The following is a 27,958-nucleotide window of genomic DNA, read 5'->3' as shown; positions in this document are numbered from 1 at the left end:
AGGAAGAGGGCGGCCATGATGAAGAGGAACAAGACACGGGCCGGTGCACCACATGCGTGTGAAAGACTGCAAATGGTGCAGATGCTGTAGGAAAGTGCCTCAAAGTTTGCATCCACTTTATGGAGAAATTATAGCTCATAAACACTAAACATGCCAGTTTGAGCTTACATTTAGTTAAAGGCTCACAGGGCTATCCAGTGTTGCATCCACAGTGCGGAAATTAGGTTGAGGGGAGCCAAGGAGACCCTCTTACTTTGCAGTCAGAAGTATGAAGTATCCCATTGGTACTCCACATAAGGTTTTGTGTGCCAGTCTCTCAGACTATGATTTTAGGAGAGATACTAAGAACTGTAGTTACTCTAGGATAAAGAAAATAATCTCCAAGGAGGACCCAAAGGGTCCCCAACAACACTGCCAATAAGGAGCTGCATGCTGAAATAGTTAAAAACAAATTCCTTACAGAGGTATGGATGAAAGACTCGTAGGACAGGTAAAACAGAACAGGCTTACGAAAGAGCCCATAAGAATAAATGAGGGGGAACAGGCTCCACTCATTCAGGAAAGAAAAAGGTCCACAAGTCCAGCAGAAAGTGCTGGGGTCCAACTAGGACATGGGATGAAGAATGAAAATGATTCCTCTCCCTAACAGTTCCAATAGGTCAATTACTTAACTTGAAATACATTGCGTCTTAAAGAGTAATTGGGGTTTGCTTTCCCTGCTTTGCTTAGTGTAATCTAATAGAACCGAGTGTTCATACTCATCATTGAGTAGCTTGAGGTGCCTCCAGGAAGTATAGCAGTTGTTTTACTAGCTCTGAACTAAGTAATGGTGCAGGGTGTATACTAAGTGTTGGTTTATTATGTGATTTCATAACTGGGTGTCACTGCATGACAGAGTCCATTACTCTTGAAATACTGATAGTATTCTAAAAGTATATCTAACCTGGTCTTATTACCCAATAATCGTATATTACTATCCTAAATGTATAACCTTACGTTTGACTCAGCTTGACTTGCTTCCTGCTCCTCTAAATAAGGTTTATACCTTGGTTTGCATACCATAGGTATTGATTTGGGTTTTGTGATTGTGTTTATAGATGCTATAGTACTTAATTATCCAAGAAGTATCTTGGTCTACTTATACTGAAATAAATCCTTTATTTTTACAATATAGTGTTTGTGTCTCTGGACCTTATGTATGCTACAATTTCTTTTTACCAAACTCCAGAAGGTTTGACTGACTGGAACCAGAAGTCCATCCAGGAGTAGATTAGATCCTTCTGTCACTGGTCGGAGAGGGGTAAGTGGTAGGTGGAATTTCCATCTTGTGTGTAATTCTTCCCTCTTAGCGAGGCTCCCAGCAATTCTGTTGGACTACTGTTTTTTTTTTCTGACTCTTGGTGAGTGGTGTTAGGACAGTTCTTCAGAAGTCCAACTAAGTTTTTCATAAAACCATTCAACGGAGAATGTACAAGACTCCACTCTTAGTATAAGGCTATTTATTTTTTATATTAACTACTGTTTACAAAATTAAACCTTTAAGCCATGAGTATGAAAAAGACAATCCATACATCAGCACATTGACATAAGAAAAGAATAATAAAATCGCTCAAAATCACAGCCCAGTTAAGCAACCTTCACTGTCAGTTCAATACAAGACGACTCTTCTGATTAGGTGGGTAAAGGCCACCACAGGCTTTTCATAAATTATCAAAGCCAGTATTTTCACCCAATTCTCACAAATGCTTCTTTCAGAAAGGCTAAGAAATCCAACATTAGTTGGAAGCAAATTGAAACGAAAGCACATGAACTGGCCACGCAGATAGCTACTCAGAACTTTTGATACCCAACTCGGGACCGTACCACAGGCTATACCACCTGAGCATATGACAGCCTTTACGCAGCAGCCAGGCTTTTCTTAAGAGGGAGAGAGCACTCAAGTACACTGAACATGTAGTTTACCAAGAATTCAATGCAACCAGAAGTAGTATATAAATATAAAAGTTTTATTGTAAATACATATACGTCAATTTAAGTCTTGGGGCAAGTACTGGTCATAGAGACAAACATTATAAAAACAACACAATGCTTGAAGGTACAGACCAAAGCATAAGACCTTCTTCAGAACACCTTACAGTAATTCTAGGCAGGTCAGATCTGATCATACACATTTAATATAGGACACACCTATACATGTGGAGTAAAAACCCCAAGTTACTTTTAGAGTACTTTGAGTTATAAAGGGTAGTCGACCCTGTCAATTATGCAGGGACAGTCGTCAAAGAAATCGCATAATCAACCCTGTTACCAGGATACTTTTCTGAATAGTGGAACACAGATTCAAGGAACAGTATATACCTATAACTACTTTGACAATAGCACAGTTATTCTAGGTGAGTACGACCTGTGTGTGTAATATACAATTACAGTTTAGCTCATTGGTACACAGTCAAAGATAAGCAAGAACGTGTTAAACTAATTTAGGATGCACCAGGCAGACCAAAGTTAGCTACACCTAAAGAACACTTCTCAAGAATAGGGCACAGGTATTCTAGTCTGGTAAAACCTAATGATTTAATAAACTATTAGTTGCTTTTCAGATCAGTGGCACACAGACTGAGGTAAGCAATAATTCTTTAAGTTGTTTTAGGATGGCACACATCTAACACAAGGTAAGTAAAACATATATACTTTTTAAAGGAGCTATCAGCAACTTCAAGGTTTGTATAGACCCCAAGACTGTTTTAGCATCTGCATGAAAATGCCACAGAAAGCAAAACCCAATGTTACACTTTATGAAAAAGATTCAATGTGATTCTAGGTAGGTAAAACCTAAGGCAGACTTTTTCTAAACAGGCTGTACAGCAAGTTAGGGAAAGCAAGATCCAGTTGGGGATTTCAAGACACCTATTCTCAGAAAGAAATAGTTAGCAAAGCCAACAGCATTACTTTTGGGAAAGGGGCACAAATTCACAGGTGAGCAAATTAAACTCTAATGTACTTTTCATAGTGTCACAACACACATTTAAGGTAAGTAAGAACTTTTCTCATTGACAGTTACCAACCAACCATTTCACAAGTAAGCACTTTTAAACACTTGTTATACTTTAAGACAGAATTCTTTTCTTATCCAGTCCTTCCCTAGTCTATTCCATGAGATCTCTCAGAGGCAGAAGAGGGACCCTTAGTGGTCTAGGAGCGCTGTAGGCAGGGTGAGATAGAGTTCTGTTGCCGACAAAATTCAGAGTTCCTGAGGAAGACTGTTCAACAAGTAGTTCACTTTAAAGTTAGGGTCCAGGGGCTTCTGATGAGACACCCTGGGAGGATTCCAGCAGTGGGCGTGGGTGAACTGGATGAGGGGACTCCCAATCACAAGAAAACCCCAGAGCTTTACATAAATCACAAAGGCTTAAGGTAAGTTAATACACTTGTCAACACGGTACCTTAGCATGGAAGAAGAGTTGCTGCAAGAAGACTTTAGGGTATGCAGCCAAAAACCCAGTCACTGAATTCCGTTATCATTCAGATATAAGATAGAACACCAGAAGTACTTTTGCAGCAGAGATCACAGGGAAGGCTCTAGGCAAGAGGTTCTTGGGATGGTTGAAGAGGTTGCAGCCAAAAAAAATGGTTGCCGAAATCCTTGTCATGAAGATTGAAGACAGGACACTGTAAAGGCTTCTGGAGCAGGAATCAACGCGCAAAGGTCCAGGCAAGAGTTTCTTAGCGGCTGGATCTGGCTTTGTGGTTTTGGCGCCCTTTTCAGGAGCCAGAAGACTGAATATCGCCAGTCGGATTCTCGTGACTTGCAAGGTCCAGCACTGTGGTGAGGGGACTTTTCTGACTCAATTCACGTCTCTGGAGGCCCAGGAGTAAGTCACCAAAGTTTCAGCAAGATTCGGAAGACCATGCACCACACAATGGCTTGAGGTCCCAGGGTATTGCAGACCCGCAAGGTCGCAGCACAATAGGGGATGGCTCAAAATGCAGGTCCTCTTGTCTAGTGGATCACACCAGGCTCTGGGTGGTAATTTTTGGAGTCCCCATGTCGCTTGGAAGGAAGGGTAAGAGTAGGCTCAGGTTACACAGCAGGCTCTCCGGTCAATGGAATTCGTCTCAGCCACGTTTTCTTCATCTTCCTCTTCGGAATCGGGTCCAGTGGTCAACATGTCAGCAGCTTCCAGGTTCAGAGTATTTATCAGGAACTACAGAACCACCTCTGTATTCTCTCCCTGCATTTTACAGCAAGGGGCGGTCTGGCTGTCTAATCAGGACAGCCAGCACCCCACTGGCAGTTTGTTCCTTTCAGGCAAGGCGAAATACAAAGGGCTGCAGAGTTTTGGACTCCTCCCTCGCTTAATGCCTTTCTAGACACTCTGGAGCCTGGGCCTGGAAACCACAGGATTCCCGTCGAAGACAAAACAGCCACTGAGGTTCTCACCTAGAATGGCGGGGGAAGACCTAAGAAACAGCAAGCACACAAATGGCAAAAAAATAAGGAGCCCACCATCTTAGAAAAATGGCGACCCTTCTGTGAATTACCGAGACCGAATTAACAGCCCGCGAGTAATAAAAGACTAACTAGACGTCAAAAGGTAAAACCACTGCCACCAGTCATTCATGTAAAACTCACAATTGTAACAAAATGTTAACAGGTAAGTAAGGAAGGGGATACATTTTAACACCCCTCCACCCACCCCCAAGCTAACTATATCAAATGTAATGGGGGTTGAAAATCCCCCTTTACTACTTGGGAACTGTAGTTCACCCAAGTACATGAAAGAGAAATTAACAGGGGACCCCATAGGTACATCCCAGCCTAAGCCCAAAAGTTGTAGGAAACTATAACTTTAACCACACTTTATGGAGAAAAGGCTACCCGTAAAAAGAATAAAACACTAGGTGAGGGGAGGAAAGATTCCACTTCACCTAGGGACAAGGTAAAATAGTTAGCTAGTTAAAGCAAAAGGTTCTGGTGTTGACCAAGGTAAGGAAGATCTTACCTAACACTTGGCTCCTTTTCTGATCTGCTGGAAAGGCTGCAGGTCTCCTCTTATCCTAAATTCAGATGAGTGATCCAACTCAACCCCCCCAATAGCAAGAATCTGTGCATCACTCATGCACACAGTAGTGGTCCAATCAGGGACCGCTGTGGGGCTGACACCAGACTCACTGGCACCAGTTTGTGGATTGGGACCAGATAGTCCATCTCACTTCCTGGGTCCATAGACACATGGCATGCACTATCCCACGAAAACAGCAGTTCTCCTGAGCAAATGCAGGACCATAAAAGGGACTTGCTCACCTGAGAAGGCAGGAAAGAGGACAAAGAACTAAATGGCCGAAGAAAAAACAAAACATCTTGTGGCACGGTATCTTTGGCCACTAGCCACCGTTAGTAGTGAAACGTGAATGGGCTTACTAAAAATAAAGTAAATCTGTATCTGCTGTTACCAGCTGGTCTTTGGGCACATTTAAAAGTAAACAAAAATCCCTTAGTGAGTTCTAGGGTAAATCAAGAAAATCCCTACTGCACTGCATTGGAAGATGCTGTGTGCAATACGAAAAAGCTACCCAAACATGTAACAAGTACAAAAGAAAAGGGAAGCAGTTTCCCAGTACTGACAGTCTGCAGTCTGACCTAGTTTCCCCATAACAAATTAGCAAAAAGGCCAGGGAAGTGTTCACTTCCCTGTAAAAATTCAGGACAAGGTGTAAGACAGACAAACAAGTTTGTGTGTCCATAGACTATAGAGAGAAGTGTGCCTAAAAGATAAATCTTTCCTAATGCTTGTTAAGGTAGATGGCCCTTTACACAGGCCAAGAGGGACTGTAATAACTCCCTGGGCTTTTGTCCAGTTGTGGAGAGTGCAGGTGAGCTTACTCCCTTTATCCCTGTCCCAAAGTGAAGTGAGGTGAGGCCTTGGTGAACATCAGTTTTGGCCCACATGGCCACTCTCTACCCATAATGTCTAGTTATGCTGTCCACTCACTTCACCCTGATGTCGGTGTGGGCATGTAAGACAATGGGGCGAGAGGGAACAGGGACCATCCCACTGTTAGTCCCATGAGCAGCAATTACATACACTGTGCAGACCAGGAATACTCCATGCCCCTTTAAATGCCATGGGCTCAGAAGAGATGCTGTAAGGAGAGGTGGTGGGGCAGTTTACATGTTATTCTCCAGTTGTCACAACTCGCATGTCAAGAGAAGAGGGGGCAAGGGAGCTGCAGTTTTACCACAAAATTATTTAGACAGCTATATTTTTGGGCCCCCTTAGCAGGAGGAATTGTTGAGCATTTGGTGTGCGGGTTTTTGCGTGTGAGCAAGCGGCACAACAGAACAAAAAAGCAAAGCCTGAGAATAGCCCATAATCGTGAAAGTAACATTTCAACATAGTTTCCACATTACCTTAAAAGCGGCACAGTGCCCTGATGTGTCTGCAAGAGACTGTGAACTTGGGGAGCAAACGTCTTTAAAGACAAAATCACATATGGAATAACATATGTATCTGGATCAAATTCATGTTCCCTGATGAGAGAAAGAAAAGAGACAATGAGTAATCTGACCAGTAATGGATTACTTAAACATTTCAAAGTTTGTTTAAATTGAACAGGTTGCTTCTCTAAATGCATAGACAATCAATGAAGTTACATGGTTGATTAAAGCAAGTGAAGGCAAACCAGTGGCTCAGCTTTAGGTTATCCTTCAGGATGGAACTATGAGGCAGTGAAAAATGTATTTCATTATCCATCATGTTCAACAGTATGTCAGAGAAAAATAGTTGTTGCCGTCAATACAGTATCATAGTGGGCTGACGTCCTTGGTCATAAACTATCACCTTGGAGAAATTTGCCAAAAATTGGACAAGTAAGGAATAGACAATGTACCCTTCACCTTCCCGAGCAGGTGAGAAGCACACTATTGCTCAAGGAAAGTTGTATTGCAAAGAACTTTCCAGACTAGTGATGAACACAGTATCGACCAAAAGCTGCCATAAATGCATAGAAGCACCAAGTGTGCACTTTTATCAGAATTAACAAGGGTTAGGTAAGATTTTGTAAAGTCCAACTGGTGTGTGACTTCATAAGACTTCTCTTGGTATTAGGCACCCAACACTTAATATATGCCTGTAATGCACGAGTCGGTAGAGTGGCTGAGCAGCAAGGCTTATTTTAGGAGTGGTAATGTGAGCTGTAGAGTAGCACAATGAAATCAGTAAACAAGTCTCCAAGTAATCACTTACACCCTTAAAATTATATTAAATTATGTATTTATACACAAGGCAAGTTAAGCAAACTTTAAAAAAGGTGCATCCCCAAGTGTGTCAAGTGTGCTGTTGGGCTAGCACGCTGAAGGAACTCATCTCCATGCTGTAAGGAGAAGAGGAAGAACACCATCTACTTTTCAAGCAAAACTCTCGTCTGGACTGCCTCATTTCATTGGACTGCATTTCCCAAAAGGCTGTGTGCACCAAACTCCGCCCCCACCTTCCCAGCAGCCCTTCTTTAACTGAGGTGCACGCACATCCCCAAGTGTGTACTGTGCTGTTGGGGTAGAAGGCTGGAGTTCTAATGCAGTGAGTATTCAACTCTTTTCTGAATCCGAGCAGTAAGGAAAAACTGGTCCTATGTTGAAAAAGATATAATATTTTTTATACGATTTTATTTTTTTTATATTTGAGAAGAACATAAGGCAAGAATACTAAGACTTGAATCTTTCAGGTTTACTGTTTATTCCTCATCAGCTCATTAACAGGCTGTGTTTGACATTGCTGAATATCTGATTCTCGACGGACTGCATTGGTTTGTCTATTCAATCCCATGGCAAGCGGTTTACGTAGCGGTCGCTGCAACAAGCCTCTGCCTGTAGTCATCACAAGCTCTACTATAGACTCAATTTGCACGGGTAGAACCTCATATCGATCCCGCTATAACGGAGAATCCTCCTACTCACCCTCCCGACCCATGCTCCTTAGTTCCGGCAACACATGCCGTACAGATCCATTAATCTCAATGTGCTTTTACCCTTATTTCTCCTGAACTGCTGAAACAAAAAAGAATCAGTGAATAATGAATCTTTGAGGAAATTTGAAGGAGGAAATGCCTCGTTAGGTTCTCTCTCCTCTCGCTCGATTAGCCATGCTGTATTTGTTTCTGACCTTGAAAACATGGTAGCTTTGGATAAACGTGTGCAAAGTTCTATAAGTACGCTTACGCCTCTTGTTACAAAGACGCTGGTGTGGAAATCTTATCCAAAACTCCGCTATGCAAGGATTCCCCAATGCCTTCACAAAAGACTACCCCCAATTGATGACATTACTAAAGAACCCATTCCTCTTCGAATGATGCACTCTCCTGATCTAAACCACTCCCAATTGAATTATCTCTGTCTTGATTCGACCACACACTCTAATTTTTGGGAAAATAATGAAGGAAGGTCCCCTCACACATTTCCGGTAATCAAAATCCTAGATCTACTTGATAATGGACATGATCTGACCCATCTAGAACTATGAGAAATAAAAAACACCATGCGTCAGATATGTTCCAAATAGGATAGAATGGAGGGCTTCATATAAGCTTCTGAATCTTTATTGCTGCAAAAAAATTGAGTTGTCTAAGACCCGATCAACCATTCCTATAGTCCATCCAGTGTCAACGGCTGAAAAAGGTGCTCTATATATTAAGGAACCTCTTGATATTTCTGATTCAGTATTACCTGCACCACTTTCGGTTTATCCTATTGCTGCCCTTGATAAATCTTGCATCTGCAGCTTTGGTATTGAGTTGAAAGAACTGAAGAGTTCAATAGACGAGATAAAGGGTACAATTACTCAGCTTTGTACTAACCCTATGCAAAACTCTGAACCCCCAGAATAGCCCTTCTGTGCTACTAAAGGCAATGGAAGACTCCAAGCAGGATGAAAATACAAACTTGGATCAACAAGATAATCCTGGCTTTCTTTCTCGCCAAGCTAAAAAAACACATCTACGAGCCGTTAAATGCTATGCAAAAATGCGTCAAGAGGCTCTTTCAAATAATAAAACAAGTCAGAAAGTGGCCAACATGTCCCATGAGATCATTACTAAAATATCTGAGCCATCCGATTCGGGTATTGTAGACGAAAATAATGAGGATGATTCCATTGACGTCCACCAGCTCTCTAAAGAGCCAAGACGTCCTTTTTCCTCCTGCTACGAGTGTTGCCATTGCTCCCGTTTACACGAAGGACCACATTAATTTACATCACCATGTAAACCCTTGGAACAACCGACCACTAATTCTGGAAAATTCGTGCAATCTTCTGCGCTCTCCTTGCTTATCACAAAAAAGCTTAAAATTCCTCCAAAGAGTTCTGACCCTATTTCACACACAAACAAACCACCCTTGAAATTATCCAAAATAAACCTTGCCGGATACTTTCCTGCTGGTAGGAGTTGTACAACTATAGACCGGTCACAGATTGATGTAAAAAAAATCAAGAAACTCTTACTCCTGAAGCCCCATATGAATTGCGGCCAAGTATGCATAAGAGGAAAACCAATAGTGAAGTCTGTATAACTGAACCCACAGTTAACTCCTTTTCTATTTCAAACAATAATAATTTTATTGTAGTTAATGGGGGGAGCAAAGCCCGGATTTTGGACACGAATGGTACTTGCCCCAAAGTCTGATTCCAAACGTGCATCAGGCAAAGATACCTTTGTTCCTATTGATATTCAAAAGGATTACAATCCATTATTGCATGGACTGCGTGTAAGCAAACACTTCCCATACCTTCTCTAAACTAATACCAATGACAACCGTGTGGAAATGTTGGCATTTCTGAGAAGGGCAATTCAGGACAGTGACATTTCTGTAGAAGCATTGACTAAGGCATTGGAGCTAAAACCTCCCCATAATACCACTCTAATTTCTCCGACATCAAATGTCCTAGCCTATAGCACCCTTCCATCTATGAATGACCGCCCTATAATTGAGACATTGGATAATAGGACATCACTAAGCGATCATTCAGAATTGGACAGGGCGCATATTATGGATCTTGAAGGTTATTCTAAATCTCTTGGCAGCTCTCGTATTAATCGCTCATTCCTTCTTGAGTTGCTCGCTCGAATTCCACAGCTGAGGATGTTGAAATCAGGGGATATTACACGAGTTTCACTGGCACCTTGGAACAACTATCGGTCTATCTTCCATCTCACGTCCGAATCTATTCTTAAATTTATCTGGCACTGTAGAGCGGAGAAGAACAAGGGTTCCTATTATCCACTTCTGAGAATGAACTAACTGCCAAAGAACATCTAATGACCCCCCCCCCCGAAGTCTATTGTTGACGATTAAATTATCCAACAATCCACCAATGGACCTACGGATTAGAAAATGCCCGTTTCAGAATAGTCGAACCTTGTAGGCAAAAACTGATATAGCATGGTTAGAACCTATGCTAAAATCAATTCTAAATCCTAAAATTGACACAAGTCGGACATAAACACTGGCATATGGCGAATTACAGATCTTGTCATGGAATTCATGGCGGTTCCAAAATGTAATGAAATGGTCTAATACCTTCACCACACAATCATCCATTTATCATGCTGCTTCTGGAAACTATGAAGCTTGACACTTTTATACTCCATGGATACACAACATTGTTTGCCAGCCAGGAGATCGTCCTTGGGACGCCCTTCACGTGGACTTGCGATTGGAGTAAATAATAAAACAAGAGTTCAGACAAAACTTGTATGGGAATCAACTAATTTACTTGGTGTTCTGTTGACTCTGAAGAGCAAGAAACTTAAATCGATATTACTAATAACTATATATTGGAACCCCTTAAACAACCTCATTGACGATAAGTTAAACAAATTGGATAACTGTCTTGAAACATTAGTCAGTGAGAATGGGGAATGTGAAATCATTATTGGAGGGGATTTTAACTCTGTCAGATTAGGTCAAACTTGACAGATAACCACAAAGGCCCTTCACAAATGAGAGGTGCAATCTGGAATTCTTACTTCTAAGATTGGGACATGGACATTGCTGAAACATTAGGGATAGGTTCACAATTTACATGGAGCCGTGGTCCCAAATTTTCATCACTTCACTCCATATTCCAATCGCATAATATTTCCATGGTTGCTACTTCCCTAATAATTAGTCCAATAACAGATGGCGATCATGCCCAGCTGTCCATTTCCTTAAAGCTGGAGTACCAAACGTTAGATTTAGATCCCTCTTTAGTATTCCCGGAAGTCTATCATTCCCCCATATCGCTCTGATGGAATAAGGGCTTGTGTAGACAATTTGTTGACTTTGTCTCGATGCAGGTTTCTCGGATCAACTAATTCCAAATTGAATCAATAGCCGATATGGAGACTATGTGCTCTAAAAAAGTAAGCACCGCACTTGTACACTTTCGCACCAAGTACAAACCGAAATTTCACACTCACCAATTTGACCCAATTTGTAAGACCCTAAAAAGGGAAAAAAACAAGGAACTGAGGAGACTTAGAAATGGGGAAGCCATTCTCCTAATTATCACACTTTGTGCAAACTTATATTGATGATATACAAAAATAAGCTGAGGCATGCACGTACCTTGAGCCACAACTATGTTAAGTGCTCTTTGATTAAAGAGATCTGCAGACATGACACTAGAATTATCTGGCAAACAATCAAAAAGGTTGATAATTGTATATTACCTCTTATGCCGAAATGTATTTCCGAGAAGGTCTGGTGCGAATACATTTCATCAAAATTCGACCTGCCGGACGAATTTAAGAATGAAGCGAGTCCGTCTTTGTGTTATAACTAGATCGGACGATATCAATGGTCAAACAATGATATAAAATGGGCTATAAACAAATTATCCTTTTTGAAGGCCGCTGGGCCTGATGGGCTACCTTCATGTGTATTTAAGACCGACCCAAGCTTATGGTCCACAATCTTAAAATCAAAATTTGATAATATCATATCCCCTGGAGTTCTTCCTCATCCCTGGGTGACCTCGAACATAATCCCCATCTATAAAAAAGGTGACTCTACTCGACCTGAAAACTATCGGCCGATGTCGCTTATCACCACAAAGGCTAGGATTTTCGCAATCCTGTTTGAGCTGGAAAAGTGTATTGAGAGATTAAATCTATATTCCAAATTTCAAACAGGATTTCGTAAGGGAATGAGCACCTCCTTAAACGCCACTATTATGGCACGTGTCTCAACTGGGGAAAAAGCAAAGAACTCAAATCCTGTTTATATCGCCCTAATTGACACGTCTGCAGCCTTTGATAGCCTTGTGTGCAATATTCTCTGGGCTAAAATGGAAAACATGGGAATTCCACTTGAATTACTATACTGGTTTGTCAAATTACATACTGACACCTCTTATAAAATCAGGATCTCCCCAGATGGGAGAATCACCAAGCCCATTAGGACCTTTCTGGGACTTAAGCAAGGATGCAATTTTGCTGCCGCATTTTTCAACTTGTATTTGTCAGATTTGGACCATGTCTGGAGTAAAAAAATCGCTTTTCGGTGAAACTAGGCACACTACGTCTGCAATGGCTTGCATTTGCAGATCCTACTCCCACTGGACTGCAATTCAAATTACATCTATTTGAACAATTTGCAAGCGGTCACGATTTGTCCCAGAATCCGTCTAAAACAGCAGTAATGAGATTTGGAAACAAAAAAAATAAGACCAAAGGTTATCAATGGTATCTCGCGAATACATCAATTGCACCGATTACAAAAATAATTTGTTTTGGTTATCAGATCACTGAGACTACCTCGATTAAATCCTGGGTCTCAATGTTAAACTTAAAAAGTCGACCATTGCTTTCCCAACTAAAAGTAATTTATGCAAAATATTCCAAGTTCTCCTTGGTGCCGTTTGTAGACTTCTTTACTCTTAAAATTGAAAGTATCCTTTTGTATTTGTTGGACATTTGCCTTTTGGATTTGAACATCTATTTGGAGAGAATGCAAGGTACCATGCTGAAAGCAGCAATGCATTTTCCACTCTCTTTGCCAAACAGTGTTATAAGACATGAATTGGGCTTAATCTCACCATCGTCTCGCAGGGAATGGAGACAGCTGACTACCTATGCAAGAATGTTCATTTCTTCGTCTAACTCCAATGACTTAAAAACAAATTTGCTGTTGAATAATATTCCATCAATTAGCAAATTTAATTGCGAAATGCAGGCCACTTTGGTTGACCTAATTGTTACAATAGATCTGTCCCTGAGACCGTGCTATGCAAAGAAAAAACTATTTTTTTTTTTTATTGAACTTTACACAGTTAAAACTGAGTTTTGTCAACGAAAACAGTAGCAGATCCGACCAGGGCGAAACTCTTCAGGGATCAGCAGAAGGAGAGAAGAGAGAAGAAAAGGTAAGAGAGACGACTTCCTTTTTGTCATTCCGCCATTGTTGAGGCCAATGAGGAGGTGGTTTCCACGAACTCATTGGCATTAGTCTGCATGATTTTTGTAAAGACTAAATCGATCAGTTTAGACAGTGCCTGAGACCATTTGGTACTCTCCCCGGAAATTAGTCTATTCCATATGTCGTTTTTCTGTAAAAACCATATTATCTCAGACAAAGGGAGTAGATAGACATTTCTTATGTCATTAATGGCTATGCAATCCATTATCAGATGTTTTAGTGTTTCAGTTGTATTTGGGTTTTTACAGAGACGACAGAGTGTTACAGAACCCTGATTTCTGAGCGCCATTATCTCTCTGGTTGGTAGCAAGTTAAAGCGGGCTCTCATAATCACGTTTCTCAGTTTTTTTTCCGGAAATTTTGCACAGTAATTTAGGGGTTTTTTCAGCTTGTTAAAAGAGGGTGGTAGATGACTCAATAGTTTGTTGTTTGTTGCCTGCTCTATTGTGGTAATCCAATCCATGTCTTCCATTTTTGTTTTGATACGATCTGGGTTTTCCTTTAGCTCCGTCGGGGAACATTTGATCATTTCAAGATCTTCTAGTCTCCTGTTAACCCAATTTTTTAGTGCGAAACAGTTGCCGGTGGAAGTTTCTGCGTGAATGATGTTCAAAATCGGTAGTGTGTCCGCAGAGATGATTTTTCTATATAAGCGCATCGCACTTTGGTTTACCAAGGATGTTAAAGAAACCAGTCCCAGCTCCCTTCTGATGGCAGCTATTGCAGTAGACTTGGGGAGACCCAGCAACGTTTTCCACACATATCCTTCCAATTTGGTCCAGATTTGCGGAGGAAGATATAACGAAGCTTCTGCTCCATACGTCAGGGATGGAACTACTTTCGTTTTATAGAACAGGATGGCTGGTAGCAAGGAGAACTTTCCGAACTTACGGTCGATCGCCCTTATTTGAGCCGTTAGGCATTTTACTTTTGCCCACAGTTGAGTTTGAAGACTAAGGTCTGTTTTAGAAGTGTCCAGTTGTGTCCCCAAATATTTAAAGTTAGTGACCACTTCGATATGTTCATTGTCCAGATAAATATTGGGCTTAGAAGTTCCCTTTGCCTTCAGTTTCTCCAATACCAAGATTTTTGTTTTGGATTTATTTATTTCTAACAAGTTGTCCTCCATGTAGTTTTGTAGGTTAGATAGTTTGCGTTGGAGACCCACTTTGGTTTGATCGATGATAGTAATATCGTCAGCGTACAGTAGACGAGGGATCTTGACTTTCCCAATTTTTGGAGGGAACGCTCGGATCTTTGTTTCAGAGTGCTGATAGTCGCCTAAAAAGGCGATAAACAGCGCTGGCGCGAACGGGCAGCCCTGCTTCACTCCTCTTTTCACAGGTATTTCTTCTGACAGATCACCCTGCTGATTGAGTCTTACTCTCATCTTTATATCCGTGTTAAGTGCCATAATGGGCTCCAATATTTTCATCGGGCATTTCCAGCTTTGCAGCTTTGCCCATAGCCTAGATCTGTCGATCTTGTCAAAGGCTTTCGAGAGGTCCACGAAAGCCAGGTAGACTTTGGGTGCTCCTTCTTTCACTTTGGCTTTCAAGATGTTCAAAGTGAAAAGGTTGATGGTCGTGGAACCATATTTCTGAAAGCCCGTTTGGAAGTGGTCATTGGCCTCGCTGTTTTTCTCCCAGATCCGAAAGTGGGCCAAAAGGCGAGTGGCATATAATTTGCTCAGGCTATCTAGCAACGCTATTGGTCTGTAGCTAGCCGGATCCTGCCTTGGTCCTTTTTTGTAAATTGGAACAATGACGGTTCTTTGCCAGGATTCTGGGATCTTCTTCGTTCTGCCACAGATGTCAAAGATGTTACTGATTACCGCAGCCCATTTAGGGGGGGAGATCTTTAAGTCTACATTGGTCAGACCATCGGGACCTGGGGCTCTGGAGGTTTTTAGTTTTCTAATGGCCGTTTCGATGTCTTCCGGATTTGATAGGTCGGCCCAAACAGTGTCTGGGAATGGTGTAACCCCATTCGAGTTATCTGGGGGCCTTTTGAATTGGGTCGTATAGTATTGAATCCAGGTTTCCTCTGGGACTGCATTTGTAAAAGTCGAACTCTTGGTACAGTTGTTGTCTTTTATCAATGACCAGAGTTGACTAGATTTTTTTGATTGTAGTGCGGACATCATCTGTTCGGCGTCATTTTGATAGCGACTGGCCCTGTTCTGTTTAAGCCAGGTTTTATACTTTTTTGCTTCCAGTTGCCAACTAGTCCAGTCTTCTGTATTGTTTGTTTTCTTCGCACATCTTAGTGATCTGCGCACAATCGGTCTTTTTTTTACCAGCTCTTTATTATAGGTGTGCATGTTATTTGTTATCTTCTTTGTTCCGTTTGAACTTTTCTTATGAAAGGGAAGTAATAGCGGCAAGTAATTAGGTCTTTCCTCAGTGTCTTTATTGCCGATTTTGTTGTGATTTAGCTCCTAAGAACTTTTAATGTTGTCAATATCGCGTTCAGTCAGTCTGAGTCGCGTTTGTTGTATGTTTACTTCTGTCCCCCAGTCGTATGTTTTAGGTTTAATATGGGGAACGACCCAGTCAGATCTCAATAAATTGTGGTCACTATTCACAGTTTTCTGGACTTGGAAGCTTTTTAAATCTTGGATGAGGCCAGACGACACAAAAATGTGGTCTAATGTTGCTTTGGAGCCCATGCGTTCCCATGTTGGAATATTATTTTGGGAGGGAAAAAGCATTGCCACGTTTTGAATGTGTCGCGATGTCATGACCTTATTCCATGCCTTTCCTCTTTTAGAGGCGGCGTCTTCCCACTGTCGCTGCAATTTAGAGCAAGCTCGATCCTTCGTTACTTGAATGCATTTGGCATTAAAGTCGCCACAGATTATGATTTCAATTTTTTCAAATTCTGCATATAGGTGATCGATCACCATAGTCATATTGTCGCAGAAAGTTTTGATGGACATTCTTTGTGGATTCCAGTAGCAGTTGAGTATTGCTACAGTCTTTTGGAAAACATTTTCCATCTTGGCCTTTCTCTGGGTGTGGGAAGTCAGCGTTACCAGTGTTTCGTAAGATTGTTTCCAGATTTTGGGTTCTGTTAGACCCGAGCTAGATTTTATGGCAGTTAACAATCCTGATGACGGTCGGCCGAGTAGGCCTTTTACTGCCGGAGAGATTGCGACCGAGTACCCATCCAGACTTGGTTGTATTGAGAGCCACGTTTCTTGTAAACATAGTATGTCAAATTGATTCAGATTGACGTCTCCTGCCATTGTCAAATGCATATGGCCTCTCGTGTTCCAAGAGGCAAGAGAAAAAGAGGTCGCTGTGGGGTGGTCGAGTGTTGTATCTTTGGAGTTGTTTTCACGGACCCCCACCTTCGATGATTGCTATTTTACTTGTTTTTTTGTCCATCTTGAGGAGATCCAGTTCCACGGTCCCATTCTTTGCGATTCTAGCTCTCCTTTTTCTGTGGAGGATTGAAGGGTGTGTGTGTCCTCCCCCGAGGCTTTCTTGTTGTGGTTGATTCGCGGAGGGGTGGGAGTTTCTTGTTCTTTTAACCTTTTTTGTGGTTGTCCGGAGTGCCCCGTTTTATCATTTATGTTCTTATAACCTGTTAGGTGAGTCCTTGTTCTTTCTTTGATTGGAGATTGGTCTCTTCGATCTCTGTCTAGAAATCTTCGATGCTCAAGATATGCTCGAGAGTTTTGCGGGCGGAGAGTTTTCTGGGCCCAATTTTGATTTTCAAATCGGGATCTGAGGGGATACTGGCTGTTTCGTGTTTGTCTCTTGTCCTCCTCGATGTCTCGGCTGTATGAGCTACTTTTTATTTCCCACAAGTGAAACCCCATTTGGTGCAGATCTTGATATGCTGATTCGTTGATGTATGCAACGATCTCTGCTTTTAGGTGAATAAAGGCTTTTGCTTTTTTTTCCCTGTGATAGGGTTCCACTAATATCAGATCATCCGTAGTAATTCTTTTCAACGTTTTAACTTTCTTTATGATTTGTAGTATTGTCGATCTATTTAAGATGAGTGAGTATCTATCTGGTCGAATTTGTTCCAGTTTAAAGACTCGAATTATCTTATTTGGCTTTGTTGAAGTGTTTTCCCGGACATTAATTTCTTCGCAATCGGTTTGTCGATTTGGAGTTCTCTGCGTCTCCTCTTTTCTCTTTCTCGATGTCTGTGGGTGGTTCTTAATCTGAGTGCCTGACTATATGTCATTGGTTCATTTGCTCTTTGGTCCAGGTTCTCGGAGGGTGCTCTGGTCTCCCTTTTATTGGGACCCCCATCCGTCGCTTTCACATTGCGGGAAATGGTATCAGCCTTGCTTGTTCGTTTCTTTATTTGGACCTCTTTTATAGGTGAGTCCGATATTATGTTTGAACCATCCTCAGAATAGGTGGAGATGTTCATTACCTCTGCACATTGTAGGAACTCTTCCATTGTTTTCGGTGATCTTGGGGAGCCCATTGTGGATTCTCGGCTGTTGGTCTCTTGTTGTGGTTTCGTGGAGCTCTTTATCGACAATTCGGTGATCATTTCCACCGAAGTCGGAGTTTGCTTTTGTGAATTAGATTTCATATTTCTCAGCTCTTTTTCAGGTAACTGTGGTTTTGTTGGCTTAGCCCCATTGGGCCCTTGTTTCTGGTTTTTTGAATTTAAGAGCAACATAATGGGTTCGTGGTTTTTATGGAGATCTCCCCTTTCACCCAACACGGTAGCAGTATTCGATAGTGGAGTCTCAAGGTGTTTATTTAGCATTTCAAGCTTTTCGATCTTTCTTTCCAGGGCTTCAATTTTTTTTTCCCCAATGTATTTTTTGGTTCTCAACTTCCTGTGAAACCCCTGGGTTTGTTCCCTTTTTTGTGAACAGGGTACATGCGGGCTCGCTTAATGGTGGTCTCGTGTTCCGTTTAGAATCAAAGGTGTTATCCAGATTAGGTATTTTTTGATTTATTGGCAAGAGGCGAGTCTCTATGAGGGTAAGTTTGTCCATCACATTCGATAAAATTGCCGTATTGTTTTGTACATTTTCCTTAATTGCTTCGTATAGTTTGCAGAAAGGTGCTAGAACTACGGTCATGGCTGACATAGTCGCAATCATATCCGGCTTCTTATTGGGCGAGTCCTTTTGTAGTGAGGCTGCAATTTCACTGAGGCGTCTCTTTTTTGGGGGGGTGAGCAATTTTTCCGATCTTTTTGGCGATGTTCGGAGTTCCAGTGCGGGACTTAATCCAGTGGCCCCCAGCGGTCTATCTGGAGTTCCCCCTTTTCTAAGAGTCGCCCTCTCATTCTCAGAGATTTTGCTATCAAAACCCTGCCGCGCTTGTTTGACGTTTGGATGGTCCTTTTCTTGGATCTTTGTTAGGTGGGGCTTAGTCCAGGCCCATCTATCTTCTTTATTTTGGGGACCTAACAGTGTTACGTCCATTGACTTATTTGGAGATTTCACTTCCCTGACCTCCTCATCCTGTTCTTCTTCTTGGATTATTGTCTCTTCAATGCTCGCGGGTCTTTTCATCGGAGGACTTCTAGATCGTGCACTGTCCAAACTAATTATGTTTGGGACACTGGTAGTCCTTGCTTGATTCTTCGGGGTGATTGTTTCAGTTAGGTTTTCAAGGTCCAGACCGGATGCTTTTCTTACTGACGGAGCCCTGTGAGGTTGAGATTGTTCCACAAGCCCGTTCTTGTCTGTCGGCCCTATATCTGGTTCCGTTCTTCTTTGTTTTTGTGCGGGCTGAGAATCAGCCGCGATTTCAAGCATTTCTGCATCCGAGAGCTCGGTCTCTATACTCGGTTTTCTTTTAGGTTGCTGAGTAAGAAAAACTTTTAGTAGATGGGACGAAGGTGGATTATAGCGGCCTCGTGGCCGTCGTCCTGGTTTTTTGAGCTCTTTCCTTGGTGTCAGTTGCCCCTGTTGGGTCAGCTTAGCTGGTTTCTCGTCTCCCCTTTTTTTTTGATTTTGGAGACCTGGGTTAGAAGTGGTGTTCACTTTAGGTCTCTCTTTAGTTTTCAACGTTCCTCCTAGTATTTTTTCCTGTTCCGCGTCAGTTTCTTTATTGGAGCCCTCCGACTCCTCGTCCGTTGAGATATTACTCTCAACGTCCTCTTTGTCTGATTCCGAAATCTTCTCTATGTTATGAGCATTTGGCAATCCTTTTTGTTCGATTTCTATCTCGGTGGAGTCACAGATGGTAACACTGGCATTATCCCCCAGCTTGAGGCTGTTATTAGTTCTTTGTTCGTCCTCGTGGAACATTGCTTGGATACGCATAGTGTTAGTTGAACCCAATATCGTGTCTGATAAGGTTGCTGAGTTGGTTGACATTACCCCTCCCACTCCGGGGCACGGGACATCTTTTTGGTTTGAGTCTGTGTGTAGAAAAATGTCAGTTCGTTCAACCCCAGGCCCCTGTCCCTGTCCCAGTCCCTGTGATAGTTCTGAATGCCTTTGCCCTGTTGCCTGTTGCCCTCCCATTCCCCGCTCCCACGCACTCGAGGGCTGCAGGTCATTGGACTGGCAAGTTGCCGGGAGGTGAGTCTGATCGCGTAGGGCTGGTAGAGTTAAATTTGCAGTGTTTACCGATTCCAGTGACTCATATGGGATGAGTGGGATGCATATGTCCTTCTCTCCCCTCTCCCCCTGCGATTGTAATGTCGCAGTTTTGGCGCCAAACAGGGTCTGATTAGCATTGGGGGAAAGGTAGCCCCTGATGGAATGCACCCCCCCCCAGTCCTTTCAGTAGGGAGGCTGACTTACTTCTCCTACGTGTTGCACCGCCTGGCTCAATGGGTGCGATGGATGCCGTCATAGTTTTTTGCCTTCTCCTCCCCTCCGTGTCAGCGTTTGTTGGACGCACCTCCGGCTCCATTGGAGTGCGTTTACTGCGTGTTTGCAGCGGACTGCGGCAGACTGCCACACACCTCAGCCACACAGCTCCGCTACACCGCTCCGCGGTATGGTGTGAAAGAAATGCTACTTCCTGCAGCACAACGACGTGGACAGCTCTGCTCTGCCTGGAACTTGTACCTGTCTCCAAAAAACTATGAGTATGACTGGTGCAAAACTCTGATATCCAAAAAAATAAAAAAATGTAATTTGGAATATTTAACTTATACCAAAAAACGTGTTTGAAAATTTAATTAGATTGAGTCCTTCCCTTGTAAACCTTGTGAGAAAGAGCTTCATGTGGTTTAAATTCAACCTACTGCATTCTGTAACGCTCACCTGATTCCCTCGGAGGCGCGGGTCTTGACTGGGCGGTGAAACCGTCTTCAGCGTTAGGCGTAGGATTCGTTTGGCTCCCGGATTAGGCCCCTTCTTCACTGAAAATTTGACCCGAAGGGTGAGGTGTCTGCAAGTAGAAAATCTAGGTATTAGTGGCTGGAAGGCTGGGAGAAGTTCCAAGCCCCTCTCTCCCTCTCTCCCCGTGGTACTGGGTTGTAGTCGCGCTCACCTTAAATAGGTGAATGCCGGGCTCTCCATCCTGCGTCTTGTGCAGGGGCGCTGGGTCCAGTTACTTCACTGGATTCGAGTTCAGCCTCTTGATTGCAGAGGGTGATTTGAGAGCGATGCCGCCGTTTGCTGCATGAGCGTGACTTGTAAGTATTAAAGTTCTTTTTAGATTGCTCTCTTATAATGTCTATGTCTTTTTCCTTTTCAGTTGCTGCCGATGCCAAAGAAGATGCCCTCCCGGTTCGTGGCAAGGAATAAAGCAAGAAGATGGAGAATAGGATGGCACGTAAGAATAAAGGCTGCTCTAGGGCTGTAGAATGCACCTTAATGTCCCTTTTTGTCTTTACAGGTGATGGAATGCGGCGCGAGCAGAGTTGAGGCGAGCGTAATGCAAGTAAGTCGTTTTGCAACTAAGCGTTAGTAACCAGTGTTCTTTGTCTTTGCAGGCCCGATGCCAGACGAGAAATGCAGAAAAAACGCCTTGGATGCTGCCGATGGATCGGGTAAGTTGAAGCGCCAACCTTGCTTTTGCCTAACCTGTGCCTTTTGTTTTTGCAGGAGTTGCTGAAGACTGCAGATTGGTTCCAGCAGGTAATTTTCTTATTCACAGGATCCGGAGCTGAAGATTCCCTGGAGCGGACACGGTGAGCATCCTGCTGCAGATGCAGAATAACGCGAAGCACGTTGCACCAATCGGGTGTGGTTTAAATAGCCCACAGGAGTGCTTAGGTGTCTCCTTCCTTAGCCTCGCCCAGGAAAAAAGAGTTCCTGCTTCCAGAAGGATTCCAGCATCAATGATCCAGGGAGTGGTGCCTGCCCCACCCAGAAGAAAAAGTAGTCCCTGCCAGAAGAGAATGAAACATCATTCTGCTGGTAAGTAAGCAGCATGGTCTGCTGCAGGTAGGTCCACCCAAGCACTTTCACACTTGTTATGAGCCCGGCGCTTCCTGTGCCGGGACTGGTCCATTTTATGAGCCTGGCACCACCGGTGCCAGGACAGGGTCCAAAAGGTCCCCATTGGGACTGGCTGGCGCCGATGGTATATGTTATGAGCCTGCTTCCAAGGGTGTTGGGTTGGTCCTGACTCCTTGGAAGCAGTGGTCATGACACATACTCGCGAAAGGCCCAAACATTGGAACCAACAAAAAGATGTTAATATTGATGTAAAATGTCATTTCCATCCATGTACTGAACCAGTAGAATCGCTCAAACTTTTATATTGCCCATATTTTAAAATCGAGAGAAGCAATATTCTGATGAAATTTTTAAATAGAGAATATGAAGATTGTCTTGAGTCTTTATGGACAAGAATGATGTATGGAAATTACAGGCCTCTGATGTATGCCCTAGTTAGATTTTCCCAACGTATAGAAAATGAACGCACTATGGCATGTAATGAAGCCACATTTATTCATTTGCAATTATCTGTATTATTGGTTTTCTTGTTTTATGATATCTTTGTTTTAAGATTTCTTTAATTTGTATTAACTGATGTTTAATGATTAAGAACAAGTGAAATGATTGTTATAATATATTTTGTAAAGATTCAACTTTTGAATAAATGAAAAATAAAAAAAAGGTAGCAACTAATAGTAACATTCAATGGAAGACTACATTCATTTATAAGAGACAATAATAAGGCGAGTAATTTCTTTCTATCCTAAACATGTTCCAGCCAGTGCTCCAGATAAGATTTTGAGGTGGGAGTATTTTACTCCCCATTTTTAATCTTTGAGAGTAAATGTGATTTTAAGAGTAAAAATTACTTTTCTCCTTTGGAAGAGTACAATTTATGAGTCATCCAGCCGACATGTGCAAAAACTGTATGGAAATCATTCCCATGTGGCAGCTTTCTGCACTGTGACAGAATACAACTCATTATTTCTCCAAGGTCTGGCTATTTGATCTCTCCTGTATATATTTACATGCAGAAATCACAAAAACTAGCCAATTACATAGTAAAGCAAGCATGATTTGTATTATGTGTTTTGAGGTTCGGTATCAGAATTGTCTTTTGATGTTTAAAGTCCTTGTTTCCTGGAGCTATAACGAATTATGCCAATGTTATGGTACAACAGTTCAGAAAGGCAAGGACTCCATGATAAATTCTATATCTAATCTCATGGTAAAATGGTTATTTATATAGCGCTTTTGGCAAAGCTCTATACATAGAACATATTGATCACAATTATCATAAAACAGAAGTCAGTACTCATTTATCGAACTTGAAAGGCTGAGTTGGCCTTCCTGGGATTCAAACCTGCAACCTACAGTTCATGCACAGATTGCAGCAATGAGTGCTCAACTGGCTGAGTTATCTTATTGGCTAACATCCTTCAGAGGTGGGTTAACTGAGATAATAATCACAGTCCCTAGATGTTGGGCAAACCATGTATGAAGTGTTACATAAAGTCAAATACCTATCTGGATGATCACAAGGACAAGCTTTGCTGATTTTCTATTTCAATTATAAATGTAACTTTCATTTGTTTGTTTTTGAACAACGCTTGCACTTCCTCGAGAGTCATGTTTGGGATGTTTTAATTGTAGTCTTGAAGATTTGAGAGGCTAGAACACCTGTGATTGGTGTATTGTCAATCACTTCCCCTTGAATAAAGACGATGCTGCCACTGACCATTTATAGCAATGTACCCCACTGACTGCAAGGTTGAATGGATGTAAAGTAGACCATGCATACTCATCATTTTACACACTGTTTTTAGAATTGGAGTTTAAATTAAATTATAAGTGTAAAAATGGTCTGCCTCCGCATGATTATGCACACAGCACAGGAAAAATACAATTATGCAATACTGGTTTGCTTTCACAGGGAAAAAACATAATTTGTTACAAAATATTAATTCTCAATTGCAACTTAGTTTTCCATCTTATTCATTTTACAATCCTAAAATGCTAGGAAAATAAATATGCACTGTGTCCGTTTGCTCCATTAGCAGAACCACAGCAGAAGCTGAATGGAAATAAACCATTCCTTTTATCCCAGTGTGCAGTGTCTTTTTTTGAAAGGCTTCATAGAAATGCATTCTGTTTTAGAGGCGTTTATCCATGGCCTGCAATTACATCCATGTATCAAGTAACCAGACCTTTGCAATTCACTCTTCCCTAAAGTGCGTAAGTGTACAAAGGAAAATAATAAAGCCGTTGTATTTACAAGATTTTCATGCGTTAAAAGGCCTAGTACGCACCTTATCTGGAGGCCTGGTTCCAGCGCACTGAGTGACGTCAATAAAGTACAGTATTACCACTTATTTTTGTTCACCATTACAAAACTGAGTTTGGGAGGGGAAAATAGTTGGAGTCAAATTAGAACACACTTTAGCAACTGGTACAACAGATAGTTTCTCCCAGAGGGATGTAGGCAGTCTTTTACCCCAGCAATAATAGTGTCAACATTTAAAACCTGTAAGGGAACAGACACTGCCAAAGCCAATAGGTTCAGAAGGGGGCTTTTAGGACACCAGGACAGCCAAAGTCAATGAGACAGTTCCAGTGCTGATGTAGCTTTTCTAAGGAAATGCTAATTAAACAGTCAAGAGGTCTTTGAAAAAGAAAAAAAAAGAAAAAAAAGAAAAAAAAAATCACAGGAGCTCAAGAGGAGCACACCTGATGGAGTACAAGCTGGAAGGCCTGCACAGGTGAGTTGAGGTCACCTCTAGAGTGGTGAAAATAGTACTTCCCAAGCCAGGAAGCACTACAAATGGCAAAAGGAAGTTATACCCCAAGCCCCACAATACCTTAGAATGGAAGAAGTGGTTCTACCTGGATTCCTTCCTGATGCAGACCTTTGCTCCTGCTCCTTGGTCGTGGTGACGAAAGGGGCAGGGAGGATGTCTGGCCAGCTTCTGCGGCAGCAATCTGGAGAGGGACTTGGCAGCAATGTATTCACCAGTTTCAGCGGCTATGTGGTTTTGGAAGCTTTTTCTCAACACCAAGAAGGAACGAATACCTCAGTTTGGATTTTCCTCTGTCCTGGACTCTGGTGAGAGGACTCTGGACAAAGAATTCCTACTTCTGGAGGTTCACAAGGGTGACCACAAAGTTTTGGCCGGAATCGTTCCCAGAAAGATGATGCACTCGATAATGGTCAGGGTTCCCTGGGCATTGGGATTCTGCAACCTATGAAAGTCGTAGCAAGTCGGGGGATGAGCCAAAATTAGGCAGGCCTCGAGTTGGTCCCACCAGCCCAAGGGAGGAAGTCATCCTGCACGGATCTTCCCTGTTAAAACGAAAACTGGGTCAGCACAGATGCAAGGCTTCATTGGTGCTTCAGGACAGGCAGCCAGTCAGAACTGGTTTCAGAGACAAAGGACAGCAAATTTCCGGGACCATCCCTCATATCCTGCCTTTCAAGACACGCTGAAACCAGTCAAAGGCAACACACACAAATGACTCAAACATAATTTAAACAAAGTAAAAGCCCAGAAAGGAACTGACAAACAAGAATAGCAAAAAAAGACAAGGGCCAATTTGGAAAAATGGTCACCCACTGGTGCTGTACTGCAGGTGAGAAATCAGCCTGCTAGTATGCACAAAAGGTAGTATAAAGAAACCACTGCCACCAGCCATTCACGTTAGTCACTGAAACACAAAAAGTTCCATGGGAAGTGGGATACGGAGTTACTATGCAACTCCCAGCACTTCATAGGGTGGTGTGTGCTGGACCCACAGAAGACAAAGGTAAAATAAGTCATCTCACTATTCCTGGGAACTGTACTTCACACAAGAAAAAGGTATTTAAACATTAAGAGAAGTCCAAGGCACTTCTCAGTGGCACTGTACATAGGGTGCCGTGCATCACTATGCAAAACACAGATGCTTATGAGTTTACCAGACTCCATTAAACAGTACAAAAATAAAAAAAAATAAAAAAAAAACAGTCAGAGGAAAACACATGATGAGTGGTAAAAACCTTGACTCACTCAGAAGGTAAAAAAGAAAATAAATCAAAAAGATCCCAGCAAAAGGGCTGGCTGTCTCTAGGGTTAAAGGGAATTGGCATAGAAACTGAAAATTCTCCCCAACAAGGGCATGTGGGACTGAGTAAACAACCTAGTTTACTTACAAGAGATTTTGACACTTTGGTCAAACCAATCTCATTGGGTGTTGGGAAAGATTTCTCTTCAGGCAACTTTCCCTCCAAATTCTATGGACTGCCAAACTTTTTGCTTTAGTTTTTGAATCCGTCCTGACTTTTGCTCATGTCATGGGGAAACTGATAGGGCCTTCAGTTCAGACTTATCAGCACAGGGAAACTAGCTTTCCCTTTTGTCTTTTTACCTTTTTGTAATCTTTTTAACAGTGCACACAGGATCTTGCAGTGCAGTGGGGATACATTTGTATCACCCTAGGATTTTTGGTTACTTTTCTATGTGCCTAAAGACTGGTGGCAGCAGATCCATTTTTGGGAGAAGAAAGGCAGGCACCACAACAGTTCATTAATGTACTCTTATTCAGGTTGCAGTAATCTTGAAAATTGCAATCGTGGACAGCTGTTCATTTTTGCACTGGTTTTAGTGTGCACACCCACGATTATTGCTTATGGCTACTAAACATGGCTAGTGCCCTAAAATGGTTGTGCTTAAAGACTTTTTGCTCGTCTTTTGACCATATTGTTGTTTGGCCTTCCTGCCTTCTCAGGTCATGAAATCCCATTTAAAAGGTCATGCATGCACTTGTCCGGGAAAGCTGCTGCTTTTGTGGGCCCGTGAGGCCTTCTGTGTGGGGCCCAGGAAGTGGCTGGGACCATCTGGTCACACTCTACATCCATGGTACCAGTATGGGTGTTGGGCATGAGTGAAGCCCACAATGGACCCTGATTGTACAACTGCCAGCTGTTTGAATGGCGCAGATCCTTAACACTGGGGTGCTTGGACTTACCTCCAGTCAGGACTTGAGAAAAGGAGGACTCCTGCAGCCATTTCTTCAGATCAGAATTGGAGGCAAGTATCCTATGTAGAAGCGCAGCCGACTGAAGAGCTGTTGACTGAAGAGCTGTTGACAAATCCCAGAGTCCAGCATCCCTTCCTGCATTTGGCCGGGTGGAGCCCTGCTGGACCTCCTGATCTGCAAAGGCCCAGAGCGGTGCTTCAAACCTTGGACTGGTGGGACCAACCAGTCTTGATGCATTCGTGGAAGTATCCCTGAACCACCCAGTGGAGTGACCAGCTCTCCCACTTGGCTCCCTCAGTAGAATAGTCAGTGTTCCACGGTACCTGCTCATGCCACAAGTTGCCTTTATGCAATATTTCAGCTTCCCAGCATCAAGGGATCCTGCTCCGGAAGGTTTTCAACCTCGACTGGAAAGACACCTGCTATTGCCCGTGTGCGGTAGCCCTTTGCTGGAACTTGCCTTCACCAGTCTGGTCAAGTGTCCTGAAGGGGTCTTTCCCCCTCTGTAGTGGCTTGGCAGGTGAAGAACGATTGTATGGAGGGTTGCCCCGAGCAATGCCAGTGGTTAAGATTTATTCTAAACCTTCCAGCCATCACCATTTTGTTTTTGCTTTGTCACCCAGAGTGGGACGGGTATGCCCAGACGTGGGTCCTGTACCTGCTGGGCCTAGAGACCCAAGCTACTCCTCACTGATGAGGCCCAACAAGGCCGAAACATGTTTGAGGATGCTTGTGGTCTCGTGCAGAGGGGATGTGACCTAGCATTTCGGGCTGGACTGCACCCTTTAGGGTGGGACCAAACCTGATTTGCATATGGTCTTTCCCCTTCTGTAATGGCTTGGCAGGCGAAGAACAATGATCTGGAGGGTTGCCCAGAGCAATGCCAGTGGTTAAGATTCATTCTAAATCTTCCAGCCATCACCTCTTTGTTTTTGCGGGGTCTACATCAGTGCCTTCTGCATTTCTACTTTATAAAAGATTGCACTCTGCTGCTAGAACCAACTGGAAGAATCCTTACACCGGCCACTCTTGGGCATCATCTACTGCAGGGGTCTGCAACCTTTGGCTCTCCAGATGTTTTTCACTACAACTCCCATCGTTCCCCACCATCAAAGTCAATGGCAGAGAATCAGGGGAATTGTAGTCCA

At 42.7% G+C, this 27,958-nt stretch overlaps 1 protein-coding gene across 4 annotated transcripts in view; it reads right to left on the bottom strand.

Annotated features, from left to right (window-relative positions):
- Positions 1-27,958, bottom strand: part of MARF1 (meiosis regulator and mRNA stability factor 1) — a 1,350,049-nt gene that overhangs the window by 502,468 nt on the left and 819,623 nt on the right. For all 4 annotated transcript variants that reach the window (XM_069647123.1, XM_069647122.1, XM_069647120.1 and 1 more), the window contains exon 15: positions 6,413-6,532. In XM_069647123.1, the coding sequence (XP_069503224.1) occupies positions 6,413-6,532 (120 nt within the window). The remainder of the gene's footprint in view (positions 1-6,412; positions 6,533-27,958) is intronic.

Source organism: Ambystoma mexicanum, chromosome 2q (assembly GCF_040938575.1).
Source record: "Ambystoma mexicanum isolate Mex_15411 chromosome 2q, UKY_AmexF1_1, whole genome shotgun sequence".
Taxonomy (NCBI): domain Eukaryota; kingdom Metazoa; phylum Chordata; class Amphibia; order Caudata; family Ambystomatidae; genus Ambystoma; species Ambystoma mexicanum.
The sequence above is the reverse complement of the archived record's forward strand: the minus strand, read 5'-3'. Positions and strand labels throughout refer to the sequence as shown.